The sequence below is a fragment of the Brachyhypopomus gauderio genome, chromosome 2, assembly GCF_052324685.1.
Source record: "Brachyhypopomus gauderio isolate BG-103 chromosome 2, BGAUD_0.2, whole genome shotgun sequence".
In the NCBI taxonomy this organism is placed as follows: Eukaryota; Metazoa; Chordata; class Actinopteri; order Gymnotiformes; family Hypopomidae; genus Brachyhypopomus; species Brachyhypopomus gauderio.
The window spans coordinates 38,398,351-38,419,353 of record NC_135212.1 but is presented as its reverse complement, the minus strand read 5'-3'; the positions used below and the strand labels follow the sequence as shown (position 1 = coordinate 38,419,353).

Below are 21,003 nucleotides of genomic sequence, written 5' to 3'. Positions count from 1 at the left end.
AAAATCTATACCAAATGTTACCAAATGGGGTGTGTTTATCTTCCTCATGGTACTTCTGTGGCCTGAGTGAGTTTGAGTGAGAAGATGTCCTAGAAGAAGTCCTTTTCCTCTTCAGCACAGGTAGACTCTCCCTCCATGACCCTTGCAGACTGAGAGACACTGTTAGAATCATGTTCCCCTACAGGATTCCAGGTTATTACTCACACTAATAAGAGTTGTGTGTGTGCTGCCGTACCCAGCAGGCTACTCCAGAATGACCTGTAGGTGGCGCTGCCGGTCACAGCTCCCAGCTTGGCTGGGTTGCGTCTCTCTGTTTTCACTGAGAAACCACCAGACCCCGTCACCTCCACTTCCACTAGGTGGTGATCAGCCAGGCTGGACAACCGCAAGCCGGAAGAGGGTGGTAGGAGGTGGAGAGACAGGAAGAGGGGTAGCAGGAGGTGGAGAGACAGGAAGAGGGGTGGCAGGAGGTGGAGAGACAGGAAGAGGGGTGGCAGGAGGTGGAGAGACAGGAAGAGGGGTGGCAGGAGGTGGAGAGACAGGAAGAGGGGTGGCAGGAGGTGGAGAGACAGGAAGAGGGGTGGCAGGAGGTGGAGCCAGAGAGGAATACACAAACACAGGTTCTTTCACCACTGCAGTAGTCATCATTTAACCCTAACCTGAAGTATGCAACATCTACCTGACATCAGGAATGTGTGTTTGACGGGGACTTTTGTCGAGACGTGAAGATGTGCAGTACTCTGAACATAAATCATGCTCAAACCAGGTACAAAAGTTACAGGTACAAAACGTTCAGCAGAAGCTGTTGGTTCTTTATCATGGTTCTTCAAGGTTCCTCTAAGCCCAGATAAACCAACAACATCAAAAATGACCAGGATTGGTCACAAGCAATAATTAAGAGATGAGGCTGTTTCTTACGCCGTGTCTGACACGATCTCTCCGGTGACTCCATGGAAACCCAGTGTTGATGCAGCTATGGCTGCTGCCGCCATGGTGTTCACGTTGTTAGGGGCAATGGGGCAGAGTTCTGCCACTGAGCCATGAAACAAGACACGCCTCCCCTCCTCTTCTGACCAATCAGAGAGTAGGCCATCAGCAAGGCGGAAACAGGAGGGATGCTTTGACATGCGAATGGACAGGGCCTGTGTAGGGACCAGACAGATGTCAGACTAGGAGAGGTGCAGCAGCTACAACAGTTTCCTAACACCATGCTCAGGTGGAGCATCTGGCAGGCCCAGCTTAGCCGTGCACCAGGAACACTGTGCTCTAATTTGAGTTTGATTATTAGAATTCTTGAACTGAAAAATGTTTTTACAAAATGGCTCACTGTAATTTGTAAGTCCTCTGCTTTTAACATACTTCCAAATAATTTCCTTAATGTTACATTCATAACATTAGCATCATCTGATTAATAATCTCACTCTTAGAGATCCACTGTCATTCAGTCTCTGGATGTCTTGGCCACCCCATAATGCACCACTGGGAATGTAGAGTGTATTCCCATGTTGCTTTGCAGCAAGCCGGAGTGCCTGGTCCAGCTGAGGGTTGGCGAGAGCAGAGGGACTGCCCACCTGTGGGCGGGGCAAATAGGACTTGGTGGGAGGTCACTAAATTAACATTCTGAGGAACAAATCCAGAAGTATAAAATTACCATGAGGTTTGTGTGGGATAAAAATTGAACTCCGAAGTCCTTCACAATGCATGGATGACAGACTTCTACGATCACATCAGCCTTCCTTGAGTACAACAGCAAATGCCAGATGATGTTGAAGAGATGAGAATCAGAATGAGACCCACACGTGACCTGTACAGTACTGACCCATACAGACCCCATATGTGACCCATACAGACCCAAACTTAGTGACCGGTACCTAACCTGTACAGACCCATACATGAACTCTATGAAGAATCAGGTTTTAGCTCTCACTAATCAGAGAGTGCTGGTGTAGGTGAGTGTGACACTTGGCATGCACTGGGCTGGGGCCCCAAGCTGAGCACCAACACTAACAATAACCCTTACACTAACACTAACTTTAACACTAACATGCACTGGGCTGGGGCCCCAAGCTTAGAACCCCAGGATTGGGGAGATTGACAATATAAAACAATAATAACTAATATCAAAAGGCTTCCACACTGCCCCTTCAGGTAAGAATGGTGCGCTACACCCTCTCCATTCTCCAGTATAGCTGCTAATCTCTCCATTGACCAAACATAGCTACAAATAAACTGTTTCTCTTCATTAATCTGTGTGTAGCCAAAGTAACTGCATATGGTACAGATGACCATTACAGCTATGTGTGTGTGTGTGTGTGTGTGTGTGTGTGTGTGTACTTGCATACCTGTCTGTAAACTCGGCTAAGTTGGTCAGGATCAGCTCCTCAGGGACATAGTCAGTGAGTTTTTCTGCACTCCTATTCCAGACAAAGGCCAGGCTAAGCCCTGCCCCAGGCCCCTCCTTCTGTATGTGATCCACTAGAAACTGACCTATAGGAAACCAATGATGGTGTGATCATTTTACTCATAGTTAAAAATGGAGAAGCAAGAATGTAGCAGCCATAGACCTCATAGTGAATTACTGTAAGTTAAAATGTTCTACCTAAATGTCCGAACCCCACAACGCCGACTCGTGAAGGTGGACATCTGTCAGTCATATCTGCAGATATCAGAGGAGTTGTGTTTAATGCACAAGTCTACACAGTCTTCCTGTCCTCATTCTAGAATGAGTAACACCTTTTCAGGGACCCTGGTTGTCACAGGTACCAGTCTAAAGGGTGATTGGCCATGGTAACTCACCATGGTAACTCATAGCTACAATACAGCATTGCAGGTGGAAATAAACCATAAACCTGATAGAAGGCTCAGGTGATCAGAACACCTGCCCTCACTGGGATGTAGTTCATCTGTCTTAGGATCACCTCCTATTTCTGATAGCCCCTCCTCTTTTCCTCTGTTCTGCACCTCTGGCCCGTCCCACCTTCCTGTGCATGGTCCTGCCATGCCCCACCCATCAACTCCCAAAGCAATTCCTATAAGCCAGGGATGTCAAAGTCAAATACACCGAGGGCCAAAAAAACTAATTTGTTACAAGCCGAGGGCCGGACTGGTTCAATGTTTATTAAAACATATTAAAATGATTGCACATAGCCTACTGAATCAAGACCTAACACAGTGTATATTATTTAATGCTTAAATGAATAAAGCAATATTTTCTTATGCATCTGTCAGTAATTTCAAGTGAAAATATTTTTCAACAAGCAAACATGAATAAAGTAATAAAGGTTTGAAAAGTGCTGGAATTTAAGCTAAAGTACTTGAAAATGCTTGAAATTGTAACTACTTAATTTCACAACAAATAGCTATCTGACTGAACAGTTCTCTTTTATTACGTTAACAAATACGAGCCTCTTGTAATTCCAGGACGAAACATGAGAGAACGTGAAGACGTTAAGATTGGGCGTTTTGAAAATAAACCACCATTAAATAATGTGAATAAAAAGCGAATTATTTCTAATCATTTCGAGTATATGTATAAATATTTAACTTAATTAAGTTTAACGTGCTGGGAAATATTGAAATGGACCTTGAAGGTGACGTACAAGTGCTCGAATTCCACCTTGTAAAGGTGCATGAACCCTGCAAACATGACTTTGTTCATTGCGCTGAGGCGCGGCGCGCGCAAAGTACAAAATTCGAGAGATGCACGACCTCGTGAATCGACAGCGCGCGAGACGGTCTCGCACGAGCTAAACCACTGCGATTACGTTATTTTCGCCGCGCTGACCCTCGCCGCTTGTGCGCGCTGCAGTGACTTCGCGGGCTACCGTTGCATTGTGGGGAATGTAGTGCTTGTGCGTGCAAAACACCAGCGGGCAGCTGTGGCCTGCGGGCCGGTTCTAATAGTAATTAAATATCATCCAGGGGGCCATAGATAATCAATTCACGGGCCGGATCTGGCCCGCGGGCCTTGACTTTGACATATGTGCTATAAGCTTTTCAAAGCTTCACTTACCTACAAAGTCCTGACCTCTTGTCTAGTTCTCCTGTGTTCTCTATCTCTCTCGTCTGAAGCTCTTCCTCTGTCTGATCGGCACACTGCATGTGAAGGCATACCTCAGAGGATTGTGGGAGAATTGGGCTTAAGGTCAGAGCAGGTGTGTTAATAATTACACCTCTAACATTCACCCCTCCATTACTGATACTGCTGCACCAGGCGGCCACAGCCAGACTACCGAGCATGACAGACCTGTGGCCACACAAATGCTTCTATGAAGTCAAACGTCCCCTCTGCTTTTTCTTTGGCTGAACCCAATTCTGTATTTCTTTCATAATCCCCTAAACAAGCATGAAACGTTGGTTAAGCCAATCAGTGCTCAGAGTGATAAGAGCTACTGTCCAATCAGGAGTGGCCCAGACTCACCGCCCTTCTGTAGCAGAAAATATCAGCGTCAGTTTAGATCAGCTGGCAGGTGTCCACAGATGTCCACAGGAGTCCACAGTCTGAGGTGACAGAGCACTGGACCTGTGATTCCAGACCAAGACACCAAAGCAAATTAAAACACAAATTCAAACTCATAAGCAGATTATTTGTCTTTTGATGACGGTTTAAAACATGTTTATAATTGTGATGGCCAAGATGCCACAGACATCTACTGTGACAGTTCAGATGAGGTCTGGTGTAGTTCTTCTGTTCTCAGAACCTGGAGCTGCACCTCAGAAGAGGCATGATGCCTCATCTGCGCTGGGGTCCATGCTGTAGGCATAATAGGAACAGAGGTTTACTGTGGCTAAATGTGTTCATAAACTGAGCATGATGCTCATAAATTGAGCATGATGGCTAAAAACCCTCTCATTGAGGGGAAGTGGAAGTGGAAGATCCTTTAATCAGCTCACCTGTGTGTCACAGTGGAGCCATGAAACCTTTGCTCAGACTTAATGTCACCATCCAGGTCACAGGTCCTAAATAATTGGGGAGAGGCTGCAATGTTTATGACAGAACAATCTGACAGATAACGCATTACTCAGATTGGTCTAAAGTTCAGAGCCAGTATAGCGAGGTACACAGAGACGGACACACTGGCATTCGAAGGCACCACACGTCCCACAAGAATACATTCACGACCTCTTCACTGTGTGTGAGTGTGAAAAAGACAGGAGGGAGATGGACATTCTGGACACCCACGCTTATGACTGCAGACGGCGCCGGAACGCGGTAATGACCTCTAAAACACATATGCTACGCTTCTTATGACTGTGGACAACAATATAGTAGAACACCCCTCTAGAACGCACTAATGAGTGTGTGAAGTGTGTGCTTGTATGTATATTTACTATTACTGCAGAGACCTCAGTTCATGAGCAACCATCTGTGTTTCTTTGCTGTTGTGTTTGAAGCTCAACACTAACAGGACTTCAATTGCTCTGCTCTTCTTACGTTTCTCCTCTCATCTCCTCTCATCTCCCTCATCTCGTCTCATCTCCTCTCATCTCCCTCATCTCCTCTCATCTCCCTCATCTCCCTCATCTCCCTCATCTCCCTCATCTCCTCTCATCTCCCTCATCTCGTCTCATCTCCTCTCATCTCCCTCATCTCCTCTCATCTCCCTCATCTCCTCCACATCTCTCTCATCTCCCTCATCTCCTCTCATCTCCCTCATCTCCTCCACATCTCTCTCATCTCCCTCATCTTCCTCACCTTATCTCATCTCCTTCATCTCCCTCATCTCGTCTCATCTCCCACATCTCCCTCATCTTCCACATTTCTCTCATCTCCCTCATCTTCTCCACATCTCCCTCTTCTTCCTCACCATGTCTCATTTCCTTCATCTCCCTCATCTCGTCTCATCTACTTCTCATTTCATCTCATCTCATGTCTCCTATCTCCATCTCCATCTCCTCATCTCTCATCTCAGTCCTGCACTCTGTTTCTGTATCTCCTCCCTTTCTTTGCTTCCACAGCAGTGTATTTCTACCTGTGGATACCAGATTCCAACCCTTCTCCCCTGGCTGCAGGTGTAAAATCTGCCCCTGCAATCTCATTGGCTCTTCTGGTTTTGAGTTACAATGGAGGGCAGAGCCTGTTGGGTGTAGCTGGAGGGTTGGTGCTATCAGCATTTGGAGACACCTGTCTTATCTGGGAAGAACATTTTCTACATGGTAATAATGTAAAAATCAAATCACACAAAAAATTGCTTTCATTGTGAAATCATGGTTCATTGCAGTGTACAAATGCTAACATCCCACTGTCTCTCCCTCTCTCTCACTTTCCCTCTCACCCTCTCTCTCTCTCTCTCTCTCCCTCTTCCCCTCTCCTTCTCTCCCTCTCCCCCCCTCTGTCTCTCTCCCCCTCTCCCTCTCTCCCTCTCTTCCTCTGTCTCCCTCTCTCTTCTACTCCCTCTCTGTCTCTCTCTCTCTCTCACTCTCTCTCTCTCTCTCTATCTCTCCTTCAGGAATGGCCTGCTTTGCTCTGGCCCATATACTGTACTCTCTTTCTTTCATTTCCTCACGTTACTCTTCCTCCTCCTCTTCCTCTTCCTCTTGCAGGTTCTCTGTGCTCTACCTGCTGCTGTGGGGGGTGAGTGTAGGAGTCTACCTCTACCTGCTTCCTTTTCTCCGCAGCTCCCAGGACGCCGCTGTCTTCGTGCCGGCGATCGGGGTTTACACGTTCCTCATTGCTGTCATGGCAACCCTGGGACTGCGAACTCGGCACCCACTGGTCATGCTGGGTGGGCTTATATTTGTGGCCTCTGACCTCACCATCGCGCTGCAAATGTTCAAGGTCATCGAGTCACTCGATTACGGTCGACACATCATCATGACAACGTACTATCTGGCACAGCTGCTGATCGCCATAGGTGATGTGAAGACCACGCTGGCACAGCAAGGAGAGGAGTTAGGCAAACGGAAAAAGCCGTAAGGTCAGTGTAAGCGTAGCAGCATCATACAGTCAGATGTGACTCCAGTAGTCCTTACGAAGTTCAAATGACTATAGTAGGCATTAAAAAGTTGAGATGACACCAGAAGACCATATGAAGTTAAGATAACTCCTGTAGACCTTATGAAGTTAAGATAACTCCTGTAGACCATATGAAGTTAAGATAACTCCTGTAGACCATATGAAGTTAAGATAACTCCTGTAGACCTTATGAAGTTAAGATAACTCCTGTAGACCATATGAAGTTAAGATAACTCCTGTAGACCTTATGAAGTTAAGATAACTCCTGTAGACCTTATGAAGTTGAGATAACTCCTGTAGACCTTATGAAGTTGAGATGACACCAGTAGACCTTATGGCTGTGAGATCTCTTCTTCTTCAAGTGATTGTTTTCAGGAAATCCTGTACAAACGATGTGCAGGTAATAGGATGTATGCGTTGTTGAAACATGTTCATGTTTTCATAGTTGCAGCCATGAAAAGACAATCACTACAACAACAACGAAGTTTACAGGTGCTGCTTAATCTCAGGTGGACATATGGGATACGCTGGACTGGCCGACACTGACAGACATGTCCATCTTACATGAACATCCAAACCACTGCTAAAGGACAATCTAATAAAACTCCTAATCAGACCTTTTCTAGTTTCCTTTTCACCATATATCCAGTATGTAAGATCATACTGTATTAATCAGTAATGTACTGTATTATTTACATGCACTGGGACCCACTGAATTATTTAGTGTTTTGATAAAGCTTTGTGATTCATTCTTGGTCACAGTTCTGCAGGCGTTCAGTCAGGAGTTCCAGGTGTTCCAGGTGTGTCCAATAAACAAATTAACTGGGAATGGTCAAATGGACTGGGCATGTGCTCGGCCTCTTGCTGGTCCAGCCAGGGATGTGATAAGGGACCGATGGAGGCTTGTGCCACAGGCAGAGAGATTCCAATGTGTTCCTGGGCGTTGTTGGCTCAGAGGAGCTCCTGCTAGAGGATCCTGGAATGAAGTCTCCTCAGAAGAATACAGAAGCTCTGCAGTGACTCTCCACTGATGTTGAGCACTCCCATGTTTTAACACTTTAACGACAGCAGCTGTGTCGCTGTGAGCACAGTGCAGTGTTTCCTTGGAGAATTCTTGAAATTCCTGCCTCCGGCCCAAAGGGGGTGCTGTCTTTCTTTTCTGGGGTGGCTGAGCAGGGTTTGTGCACCCAGAAGAGGTGTGGCCAGTCATCCCTATGCATATTCCATCCTAACAAGCTTTATTGACAACACCAGAGGAGATGGGGTAGGATCAGAGAAATGTGACTTCCTACTCAAGTTCTATAAAAAGAGGAGCTCTTGGCTGACACTTACTGGCAGTGCTGGGTAGGTCACCACAGAGAGCAGAGAGCCATGTACAGTATAAAGGGAATGAGTGTAGCTGGAAATGTGTGACTGTAAGGCTGGTAAATGCCAACCAGCTGATAAGACACGTTTCTGAATTTATTTTCAGAAATTTTGATGGTACTATAAATGTGAAACAAATTGTCTACTGATACTCATAACAACATAAAATAGAATTAACAAGATTGTGTTAAAATCAGTTAATCTAATCAACTGTAAACCATGACAGACAGAAGGTACAAACTGGGGTCTGTGCCAAGCTCTTCCCCTCCCCAGGGTCAAGATCAGGGTCACTCTAACCCTCATCACGCTGAAGCAGGCCCCACAGTGAGCTCTCCCACCACTGCTGAACACATGTTGGCCACGCCCTCTCTGGTACTCTATCAGTGTGAGAACACAGAGATGTGGTGACCAGATCCTGTTTTCAGGAATCAGACTTTCAGTTAGTTCCCCCCAAATCTAGTTTATTTCCTCAGAAAACTGTCCATAAATATGGTGAAGTGTGTTATGTACTGTACACTGTTTGTTTAACGAGATATTACCATCTCCAGTTTGATAACCACTGTTCTCCTTGAGTGTGGTGACACAAATCTATCCATATTTAATGAATTTTAGTCTATTCTGGGCGTAATGCAACCTTCCTCCCCACCGTCCTTTTACATCCGAGCCTCAGAGCCATAACGTTGGTGTTAGTGAAGTGAAAGTCTAATCTCAACCACGACACATTACTCATTACCTCTCCGTGGTTGTGTTCATTATTGCCAAATTAATTCGTCCTTTTATTTTCTGTTTTGGGAATAAATAAAATAAAAATTTTCTTTTACATTTTAGCTGTTATTTCAGGTACTGAATACGTAAAATGACTCTTCATATTATTTTAAACAAATAACCGTCCATTTATTCGTTGCATTTCCGTTTTTGAAGTCAATCAATAATGACGAAAAGCTAGAAGGCGCGGTTCAGGGTAGCTCTGTTCCGTATTTTTTCTTTTGTAAAAATGGTATTAGATAGCAGGCAGTCTTCAGATTACAGGCAGCTAAATCTGATCCCCCAGGCAGACAATCGTTACAGTGATTGATGACACTCCGTTGTTAGTGATGGTGATACACAGGCACGCAGTTACCGTAAAAGTAATTACTTATATATATATATATATATATATATATATATATATATATATATATATATATATATATATATATATATATATATATATATATATATATTAATCTTTAACTCCATAAACCTCCATAACCCACACACACGCACAAACAAAACACAAAATACTTTATTACAGACAAATTCACAGCTGTTGATGTGGTCAAAAGATTTCTTTCTATCGAAAGGGGCGGAATAACTCAAATAATAATAATAACAACTCAAAGCCTACGTCAGCAAAATTAAACGTTAGACTGCTGAACGATAAACGGCACCGTTGTGCTGTGCGGACAGGGCACGCCTCTTATCTCGGCGAGCATCATCAAGCTCCAGTGAAACGCCGCGGCTGCTGGTTGGAGAGTCTTGTTCTCGCCTCGGCAAAGGACGGACACGCTACTCATCTGCAAAATTACGCGGAACTACGGAAACTGAAATCAAAAAGTTTATGACCAAATTAGATATCATATGGATCATGACAACCGAAAAGCGCAGGAGCACGTGAACGTACTGCACGGTAGGTGTGGAAACAGAAGTGATGTTCTGTTTGTACGATTGGTGTTGTAAATCTCTCTCTCTATCTATCTATCTATCTATCTATCTATCTATCTATCTATCTATCTATCTATCTATCTATCTATCTATCTATCTATCTATCTATCTATCTGTCTGTCTGTCTGTCTGTCTGTCTGCCTGTCTGTCTGTCTTGCATACATGTGTTTTAGTCTTACTTTATATCCATCTTTCCTTGATTGCCCTCTTTACTACACAGAGCTGTACTGGACTCCATGAACCCCAGCAGGTCTCATCTCTGTCCCCATTAGGACTCATCTGTGTCTCCAGCAGGTCTCATCTCTATCCACAGCAGGTCTCATCTCTGTCTCCAGTATGTTTCATGTCTGTCTCCAGCGGGTCTCATCTGTATCCACAGCAGGTCTAATCTCTGTCTCCAGCAGGTCTCATCTCTGTCTCCAGCAGGTCTCCTCAATGCTTAAGTCTCTTACTGTAATGCTCTTTAGTGATGAAAGTTGGAGAAATGGCTGCCCACATACTCTAGCTGATCGATCAATCTCTCTATCTTTCTCTCTCTCTCTCTCTCTCTGTCTCTCTCTCTCTCTCTCTCTCTCTCTCTCTCTCTCTCTCTCTCTCTCTCTCTCTCTCTGGCGTCTCATCATCTCATCTTCAGCAGCTCTGTTCCTTTAGCAACTGTTTGCCACAGAGGCATCTCTGAGGTTCATTTTGCTCAGGCCCATCCTGTTGAGATCATGGTGTAGATTGTTACAGAGTTCTGTTTTAGAAACTGTAATGTTGTCTTATTTTACAGGACTGAGTTATCTGGACTGACCGAACTAGTACTGAACTAGGACTGGACTAGGACTGGATTAGGACCGAACTGCACTGCCTTAGTGTGAGAAAATTGAACACGATTTGAACAACAACGTAATGGCCGGTGTGTTCCTGTAGCTGCACACCACAGGGAGCTAACACAGGGAGCGAACACAGGGATGACCTCAGAACATGTGCTGAATAACTGTTTGTGTTCCACTGAACTGCTGATTAGTCACTGACCAAGAAATGTGAGATGGACTGACCTGAGATCAGTTTTACTGTAAAGCAAACACAGCGCAGAGTCCAGAGGAACCACTGACAGCAAGAGAGAATATCCAGTCACTCCGGCTTCAGTCTGAAACCATGACAATACTTAATTCCATTGCCTGTTAGCTTTCTTAAGGCCACCAGTCTGGACTGGGAGAGTATTCAGGACATTCAGGACGTGCTCGGAGCACAGGTTCCAGAAGCAATTGGGGTAGAACTGACCCTTGTTGGTCTGCACCACAGGTCTGTACCACAAGTCTGTACCACAGGTCTGTACCACAGGTCTGTACCACAGGTCTGCACCACAGGTCTGTACCACAGGTCTGCTTTAGAGAAACACAGGGTAAGAGATACAAACGTGCACTTCTGCCATTTCTCCCTCTTTTTTCCCTACAGCTGCAGTGTCTCACTCCTCATTCTTATTCTAACTACAGCGTGGCATGATGATAATTAGCTTAACAACTGTTCTTTCTGCCCTTATAATAACCCTACAACAATCAGTTGTCTTGGTGATAGCAGGGTGTCAATTGTAATAGCTTGTTTTGCTCATTCTGCTCCCTCGCACTGCTGTCTGAGGCAGCTGGTGTAGCCCACCTCCCTCTAGCCCCTCAGCGCCCCCTGCTGGCAGGAGATGCCCGAGTCCTCCCATGCTGCACCGAGCAGGCCTCCTGTCCTAGTATGGGTGCTGCCACGCCTCCTGCTGAGAGTTCTTGGTCTGTGCTGGGTGTCCGGGTCCAGCCAGCTGACGCCCGCGTGTCCGGAGAGATGCTACTGCTCGGAGGACGCAGACGTGGGCATGGTGGTGCGCTGCAGCAGTGCGAGCCTACTGAGCGTGCCTCGTGACCTGCCCAACCGCACACGCCGCCTCTACCTGGATTTCAATTTGCTGGTGAGCGTGCCCTCTGACGCCTTCCTGGGTCTCCCCCTGCTGGCCGAACTGAACCTGTCCAACAACAGACTGGTGCACCTGGAGCCTGGGGCGTTCCGCGGACTGGCCGAGTCCCTCAGCGTTCTGGATCTTTCCTGCAACCAGCTGGAGACGCTGGAGTCGGAGGCACTGGTGGGGGTGCGTGCGCAGACCAACCTCAGCCACAACCCCTGGCTGTGTGACTGCCGGCTGCAGGTGACCATGCCCAGACTGCTGCTGCCACCGGCCTCGCTGGCCGGTGTTGTGTGCAACAGCTCGGAGCCCGAGGACCTGGGTGTGCGCGGCATCCCCTTCGTGATGGTGGCGGCCGACGTGGACCTCTGTGCTGCTCTCCAGAGGACCACGGATGTGGCCATGCTGGTCACCATGTTTGGCTGGTTCACCATGGTCACCTCCTTCCTGGTTTGCTACGTGAGGCACAACCAGCACGAGGCCAAGCGTCACCTGGAGTATCTAAAGTCTCTACCCAACAAGCAGGACCCAGCCAGCGAGAGCACTATCTGCACCATGGTCTGAGACACCATGGTCTGAGACAGCTTCAGGTCCAGCACTCAGCACTCAGACTTGTCTCTGAAGTGTTGCCTACACTGCCTCCCACTTTTCCGTTCTTTTGTCTGTGTATTGTGGCTTACTGTAGGGCTTTACAGTGTGCACCACAGTGTATAATTGCAATTAAATAGGTAATTATTGCGATTTCCCTATGCCTTACGTGTTAAAAACATAATGATATACCCTCAGTGTAACACTGGTCTGGGTGTAAATTGGTTGTAAATTGCTTGCATTATTTTGGGTAATGTTGTTTTATTTATTTTTATGCCATGATTCATCAGAACACTCATATAACACTTCTGTACAAACAGTCAGAACACTCATATAACACTTCTGTACAACAGAACACTCATATAACACTTCTGTACAACAGAACACTCATATAACACTTCCGTACAACAGTCAGAACACTCATATAACACTTCTGTACAAACAGTCAGAACACTCATATAACACTTCTGTACAACAGAACACTCATATAACACTTCTGTACAACAGAACGCTCATATAACACTTCTGTACAACAGTCAGAACTCTCATATAACACTTCTGTACAACAGTCAGAACACTCATATAACACTTCTGTACAACAGAACACTCATATATCACTTATGTACAACAGTCAGAACACTCATATAACACTTCTGTACAACAGAACACTCATATATCACTTATGTACAATAGTCAGAACACTCATATAACACTTCTGTACAACAGAACACTCATATATTACTTATGTACAACAGTCAGAACACTCATATAACACTTCTGTACAACAGAACACTCATATATCACTTATGTACAATAGTCAGAACACTCATATAACACTTCTGTACAACAGAACACTCATATAACACTTCTGTATAACAGAACACTCATATATCACTTATGTACAACAGAACACTCATATATCATTAATGTACAACAGTCAGAACACTCATATAACACTTCTGTACAACAGAACACTCATATAACACTTCTGTACAACAGAACACTCATAGAACACTTCCGTACAACAGTCAGAACACTCATATAACACTCTACAGGAACAGTAAAAACCATAGAGTGTATATACAGTCTATGGTCAAAACACCTATAGAATGTTTTACATTATACTGTTTATCTAGAATAGTCAGCACACCTACAGAACAACCTCTTTTTTGTTTTGAAGGGCAAATTTGTATATTTGCAACCTTCTGTGGTCTGTAATGTAAAGACCAGTGTTGTGGTAATGATTAACCATAGGCCAACATTATGATAATTATTAAAGACCAATATTGCAATAATGTGTATATGTTGTGCAGGCCTACTTTAACTGGGGGATGTACCTGTGTTTCCCTAGTGATGTCCACTTGTATATCTGCAGCAGTGTGATGATGCCAGAACAGAGGGGTAACATCACACAACTCACATCACACAATTCACATCACACAAGTCGCATCACACAGCTCACGTCATACACTTCATGCTGAATATGTCAGTATAAAAAGTAGGACCATAGTGCCCTATGAATCAACTAGAATTAGACAGTCTCAGAATAAAAAACAGTGGAAGGTTTTCTATCAGTACAATACTACAGAACTAGTGTATTTGGAACCTGTACGATTCAAATCATTTTCATTTTATTTAGGCCTGTTGTGTAGTTTTAGACATGAAGTACCACTATTACTCTCTGAAAGTTCACAGGGCTTATAAAACTCATTTCTAAAAAGGTTTTGTAACTTTCCAAAATCCCAACACATAATGTAATTCAAAATGTAATTTCATGTGACATTACAGTAATGTAATGACTGCCGTAATACACAAGTGAAAACAAAACTGTGCACGAGTGGGATGTGCTCCATGAAGAGGCTAAATGCTGCAGTACTGAGCTTGCTGTGGCCCAGTGGCCTTGTGCTGTTCAGCCAAGCCACATCTACAATCAAAACCCTATTCCCTATTACCCTACACCCTACTACCCTATTCCCTTCCTCCCCATTCCCCTACTCCCTACTACCCTACTCCTACTCCTCTACCCCTTACTACCCTACTCCCTACTATCCTACTCCCTACTACCCTACGCCTACTCCTCTACCCACACCTACCCTACTCCCCACTACCCAACTCCCTACTACCCTACTCCTACCACCCTAATACCCACTACACGACTCCCTACTACCCTATTCCCCAATTCCCTACTCCCTACTCCCCTACTCCCTACTACCCTACTCCTACTAGGATGACGCAGTTAGGACAAGCCCTCCTGTTTAGGTTTAAACTTGTTTTAGTGGATGTGTAAGGAAGTGTGATGTCATGCTTGATTGGACATCAGTCATGTACCTCACATGGGCAGTTGTGGTCTGGTTGTTAGGGAATCAGTCTGGTGACCGGAGGGTTGTGGGTTTAATTTCTAGGCCCTAGGCCATGATTGAAATGCCCTTTAGCAAGGCACTTAACCCCAACTGCTCCCTGGACTGGGGATGCCCATGCTCTGGACACGTGTGTACCATAGATCCATAGTGATCACTAGTGTATATGTTCTCACTGCACAGATGTGCAGTCTAACTGTAGTCTGCGCAGACTAATTTTGATTGGGGTGAAAATCACAACTGACAATATGGCAGTTAGAATCTCTACAAGGAATAACTTGTGTTAAATTGTGCGCGCACATGATATCATGACAGTCCAGTGCAATTAAAGTAAAAGGAAAAATAAAAGTGCACATGAAAGTCAAACCCTTGAGAACCTCAGCGCAGACTCGTGGCTTTCTGATATTTAATTTAGTATTTCTGGATTTCTTGGGGTTTACAATCCGTTTTTCATTTGAGATTTGAAACTGTTTTGAAAGAGTTGAGAATCATTTGTTTGTCTTGGGTATGTTGTAAAGAACTGGTACTAAAACGTGAACTAGCTCTAGGAATGAGTGAGTCAGTGGTTTTTGTAATAATTATGGATTAAAATACATTTTAATCATTGATGTATAGCTAACAGAACAGTCGACTATACTGCAGGTAGATTAACTTACGCTGACTAGTCATCCACCAGATGGCGCTAAAATGCCACCACTGCATTTTTCACGTATAATTTGCAAGGAATAACTTGTGTTAAATTGTGCGCGCACATGATATCATGACAGTACAGTGCAATTAAAGTAAAAGGAAAAATAAAACTGCACATGAAAGTCAAACCCTTGAGATCCGCAGCGCAGACTCGTGGCTTTCTGATATTTAATTTAGTTTTTCTGGATTTCTTGGGGTTTACAATCCGTTTTTCATTTGAGATTTGAAACTGTTTTGAAAGAGTTGAGAATATCATTTGTTTGTCTTGGGTATGTTGTAAAGAACTGGTACTAAAACGTGAACTAGCTCTAGGAATGAGTGAGTCAGTGGTTTTCGTAATAATTATGGCTTAAAATACATTTTAATCATTGATGTATAGCTAACAGAACAGTCGACTATACTGCAGGTAGATTACTGTAACTTACACTGACTAGTCATCCACCAGATGGAGCTAAAATGCCACCACTGCATTATTCACGTATAATTTGCTGTGTTGTGCGCTACACCGGTTTGTCATCAATCTGGTCACCACCAACACCAATCCAGCTGTGGGCAATCCCCAGCAGCACCTACCTGGCGCAGTCAGGAAGGCAGAGACACATATTCAGAGACTCAACGACTCAAAAACTTTTTTTGTGTCAGTCATCACTCTGACAGGCCATTTCAGTCCTGGGAGATCTTGGTTCAACACCTTTAGACTCCACCCTAACTCTGCATTAGTCTGCTCACTGCTTGTGGATTAATGCCACCTGTAACCACGCATGCACGATGCCAGTGTTCATCATCTGCATCCTCAGTGATCATGTGAACAGTTGGTTGACATCAAACTGCACACAATATATATAATACTGAACATTAGGCTGAAGACCCCCTCAGCCCTACAGAACAGTATACTTGAGTCTGTTTCCCAGGAGAAATACATTCTTTCTGACTAAGCTGAAGTCCTCATTTCCTTATGGAACATTCCTGGAGCTCGATGTCCAAGGCATTCTGTGTTGCTGGGATCTGCAGTATGTGGAATTTCCGCTCATTTTCACAGGTTCCTTCTGCTGTTCTCCAATCTGATTGGCCGTGCACTGGAGACAGATAAGGCCCAATCTTTAGCCTGCTATCAGCCAGAGGCATCTGTCCTGGACCACTATGCTCACGTTACAGCTGCACACGGGTATGCACAGACATCTTGTGGACTTAGTTTAGAAACACACTTGTAGAAAAAGGCTGCAAAAAGCTGTGTGCACATGTGTCTTTGTGCATGTGTATGTGTGTTTGTGCGTGTGTGTGTGTGTGTGTGTACTTGTGTGAGCGCTATTAGGAAATAGTTCAATATTCGTGACATCAATATCACAAAGGTCTCATGTTATCTCAGTTCAGCGTAATTCATTTGTGCCCTTTAGAGTTTGCATAGGTTGAAATGCATGTGTCAGTTGGTGTGATTTCAGAGTCCAGAGGAGAAAGCAGACAGTTGAAATGAATGCTGCTGGTTCAGAGCTGCATAACCATTGTGGTGTTCAGGTGCACGGCACCCACACAGGATGTAGCACAGCTGTGAACACGTTCACCTGCAATGCACGCACTGTCTCAGAACTGCTGAAATAAGGTCACACACACACGCGCGCACACACACACACACTTCAATGTTGTTCATAGAGGTCGATGAAACTTTAAGAAGAATAGAGCTGTGAAAGTTGATAAAGGTGTTACTTAAACTTCACTCGTCACTCATTATTAATTATTCATAACTCATTATTCATCACTCATCATTCATCACTCATCACTCATTATTCATTATTCATCACTTATCACTTACAAATGCACTATATCTGTTTGACATTCATGTATGATCTAGACACTACGTGAGATGTATGATCTAGACACCAGGTGAGATGTATGATCTCTAGACACTAGGTGAAATGTATGATCTACACACTTGGTGAGCTGTATGATCTAGACACCAGGTGAGGTGTATGATCTAGACACCAGGTGAGATGTATGATCAATACACCAGGTGAGATGTATGATCTAGACCCCAGGTGAGATGTATGATATAGACACCAGGTGAGATGTATGATCTAGACACCAGGTGAGATGTATGATATAGACACCAGGTGAGATGTATGATATAGACACCAGGTGAGATGTATGATATAGACACCAGGTGAGATGTATGATCTAGACACCAGGTGAGATGTATGATATAGACACCAGGTGAGATGTATGATCTAGACACCAGGTGAGATGTATGATCTAGACACCAGGTGAGATGTATGATATAGACACGTGTCCCTGGGTGCTCAGATGGGCTCTGTAAGATACTTCAGCAGGTAAAAATTGTAGGAATTACAAAAATGAAAAAAGACCTTCAGTACACATCATGGAGCATCAGGACAGAAGCACAGAACAGTGAGGAGCAGCTCCCAATGCTTACAAAGCAGTATGAAGAGCAGGAGTGTGTGTGTGTGTGTGTGTGTGTATTGGGAGTCCTCCAGTGGTGCATTTTTTCCAGTGTGTGTCACTGGAGGGTAGCATTGGTTTTCTCTGGGAAAACCATCATGAGCAGACCACAGAAGATTCGGATGATGAGAGAATTATTTGCACAGGTAGTGTCTGTAGGGTGTGTGTTTGTGTTTGTAGGGTGTGTGTATGTGTCTGTATGCTGTGTGTATATGCATGTGTCTGTGTATGCATGCCAGTGTGTTTGAATATTCTGTAAAATAATTCATGCATACATGTTTATGTAACTGAACATAAACATGTGGTGATAAATGATTCAGCAGCATTTAAGTGTATTTGAGTTTATTCCACTGCATTTTAGTCAGTAGAGACCATTCCTGCCTTGTAGCAGTAGAGCCGTCTGAGCTGACACTCTTCCACGAGCAGATTCTGACTCTGATTATGGGTACTGGAGAAGACAATTCAGAGGTGTCTACCCATATGCCCATTTACAATTTAGCAGTAATTTAAACTCACTCATTTAAATTCTTTTGTACATGAGTGCTGTGCAGTACTGGGGTGCATAGTGAGTTACGAATGGGTCCGAATACTCTTAATTTATGAATGACTGTAAGTATGACAAACGTTTTGGGAAACGCACCCCTGATCTGAAGTGCAATACTAATCTGAAGTGCAGTGTTGATCTGAAGTACACTATTGATCTGAAGAACAGTACTGATCTGAATCGCAGTACTGATCTGAATTGCAGTACTGATCTGAAGAACAGTACTGATCTGAAGTGCAGTACTGATCTGAAGTGCAGTACTGATCTGAAGTGCAGTACTGATCTGAAGTGCAGGAGTCTCTCAGCTCACCTCAGTGTATGTTGTGAGCAATAGGCTGATCCCAGACCACTTACATTGTGTTCATTTTTCTACAGTTCAGGGATAACATTGGACACCAGAAAAGACAAATCACTCCTCAAACAAGGGGCTGTGCTAAGAGCCTTCTTATTTGGTCTGGTGGTCTGATGGTCTGAGCTGTAATCAGACGGTCTGAACAGTAATCAGATGATCTGAGCTATAATCAGATGATGTTCTCAGCTGAGCTTTAGAAAAACTGGGAAAGTTGAGGGAAAACAGCAAGAATGGTCAAAGATCATCTGATAGGTCACTGCCTGACCCACTGCCTCTGTGACACAAATCTGCTGTGTATGTCATACTCTATTTATGTGTGTGAGTGCGAGTACGTGCGTGTGTGTGTGTGTGTGTGTGTGTGTGTGTGTGTGTGTGTGTGTGTGTGTGTGTGTGTGTGAGAGAGAGAGAGAGAGAGAGAGAGAGTGAGTGAGAGAATATCTGGCCCTTTGAGAACTATGTTAGGACCGAAGACGTGGACATGTCAGTCATTACCACTGAGATCGTGACCTCTGGCCTCATCTGGGCTGGGGCGGTGCTGCTGGCTTCACTGCTGGGAGTCATGGGAAGTGAAGGCTGGTGTGAGTACTGAATGGAGCACTCATTTATACGCCCTCCATGTGAGGAACGGCCGTGTCCTGCCTCTCCACAGGACTGCAGAAGTTACATTTGAGTTACCTGATTTGTAAATAACTCACATTTAGACTAAAATAAAATTCTTCATAAGGGGGTGCTGTTAGTACTGAATTAGGTTTTTGTATATGACACTAAATTTGTTTGGCCATTTTGAAATATTTGATCAGACGTGTCACAGATGTGACATTAATGTGTCATAGAACCGCATCTCAGTGATGATGTTAACGTTATGTCCAACACTGAACACAGTTCATCTTCTAAATCTACACGAGAATGAAGCTGTGAATGAATCAGCTTATTCATCTGCATGGTGAAATGACATAACTAACCTATACTGGGATATAACTAACCTAAACTGGGGTATAACTAATCTATACTGGGATATAACTAACCTATACTGGGAGATTTAACTATTATCGTGGTTAGCACACCATTGGAATAAATATTCCTGTATGTGTACATTTGATCTATATAAAGAAAGGAACACCTGTTGTTGAATCAGACGTATAAAAGATGTATAACAGACATGTAATAATCAGATGTATAACAGATGTGTAATTATTAGACGTATAAAAGATGTATAACAGATGCGTAATAATCAGACGTATAACAGATGTATAATAGATGTATAAGAGATGTGTAATTATCAGACGTATAAAAGATGTATAACACATGTGTAATAATCAGATGTATAACAGATGTATAACAGACCTGTAATAATTAGACATATAACAGATGTATAACAATCTGACCTCTACAAGTAATTCAGAATGCTGCAGCATGACTGGTCTTCAATCTCCCCAAGTTCTCACATGTGACTCCTCTGCTACGCTCTCTTCACTGGCTTCCAGTAGCGTCACGCATCAGATATAAAACCTTGATGCTTGCTTACAAAGCCAAAAATGGACTGGCCCCTCCCTACATGATGTCCATGGTCAAAAGCCGATCCGTACAGCAATCGAAACTCCATGCTTAAAATCTCATGGAAGACAAAGCTCCAGACTATTCTCCATCCTGGCTCCAAGATGGTGGAACGATCTTCCATTAGCTGCTAGGACTGCAGAGTCTATTGCTATCTTCAAGCGTAGACTGAAGACCCACCTGTTTGTTGAGTTCTTACCAGAGCACTAACTCAGCTGATACCACTTGCCTTTGTTCTTTAAATTGTATGTCTGTCTATGGTTATTTGTGCTTCTTGGCAAATGTCTAACTTGCAAAACACTAGGTAATGACATTGACTCCTGTAGTTTAGTAGTAGTCGGACTCAATGGTATTTTGAATTCTGGCCTATACGTACTAGTTCCTAGGATGAATTCTGTGATAGGATGCAAAGCCCTTTGTAAGTGGCTCTGGATAAGAGCGTCTGCTAAATGCCATTGTAACGCTGCACGCGCTGCTGAGCGAGGAGACGGACACAAGTGCTGAGAAGAGCGAGATTTA

General features: G+C 44.1%; 3 protein-coding genes across 6 annotated transcripts; 2 read left to right on the top strand and 1 right to left on the bottom strand.

Annotated features, from left to right (window-relative positions):
* Positions 1-8: 8 nt before the first annotated feature.
* On the bottom strand, positions 9-4,182 carry aspdh (aspartate dehydrogenase domain containing). 2 transcript variants are annotated; one of them, XM_076995571.1, is made up of 8 exons: positions 4,013-4,182; positions 2,600-2,656; positions 2,343-2,487; positions 1,652-1,736; positions 1,422-1,571; positions 919-1,142; positions 236-375; positions 9-149 (listed from the first exon to the last, which is right to left on the bottom strand). In XM_076995571.1, exons 2-8 carry the CDS (start codon positions 2,652-2,654, stop codon positions 112-114), a joined length of 837 nt encoding a protein of 278 aa, XP_076851686.1. In that variant the 5' UTR covers positions 2,655-2,656; positions 4,013-4,182; the 3' UTR covers positions 9-111. The 2 variants fall into 2 exon arrangements, with proteins under 2 accessions (XP_076851686.1, XP_076851685.1); XM_076995570.1 differs by lacking the exon at positions 4,013-4,182 and adding an exon at positions 2,919-3,004.
* Positions 4,183-5,161: 979 nt separating this feature from the next.
* On the top strand, positions 5,162-7,512 carry tmem86b (transmembrane protein 86B). The gene is made up of 4 exons (XM_076997494.1): positions 5,162-5,212; positions 5,913-6,156; positions 6,450-6,917; positions 7,401-7,512. The coding sequence occupies exons 1-3, from the start codon at positions 5,162-5,164 to the stop codon at positions 6,914-6,916; spliced, it is 762 nt and encodes a 253-aa protein (XP_076853609.1). The 3' UTR covers position 6,917; positions 7,401-7,512.
* A 2,238-nt stretch (positions 7,513-9,750) lies between these two features.
* Positions 9,751-14,135, top strand: lrrc3cb (leucine rich repeat containing 3Cb). 3 transcript variants are annotated; one of them, XM_076995567.1, is made up of 2 exons: positions 9,751-9,989; positions 11,649-14,135. In XM_076995567.1, exon 2 carries the CDS (start codon positions 11,700-11,702, stop codon positions 12,510-12,512), a length of 813 nt encoding a protein of 270 aa, XP_076851682.1. In that variant the 5' UTR covers positions 9,751-9,989; positions 11,649-11,699; the 3' UTR covers positions 12,513-14,135. The 3 variants fall into 3 exon arrangements, with proteins under 3 accessions (XP_076851682.1, XP_076851681.1, XP_076851680.1); XM_076995566.1 differs by having other exon boundaries at positions 10,297-14,135; XM_076995565.1 differs by having other exon boundaries at positions 10,245-14,135.
* The last annotated feature ends 6,868 nt before the right edge of the window (positions 14,136-21,003 follow it).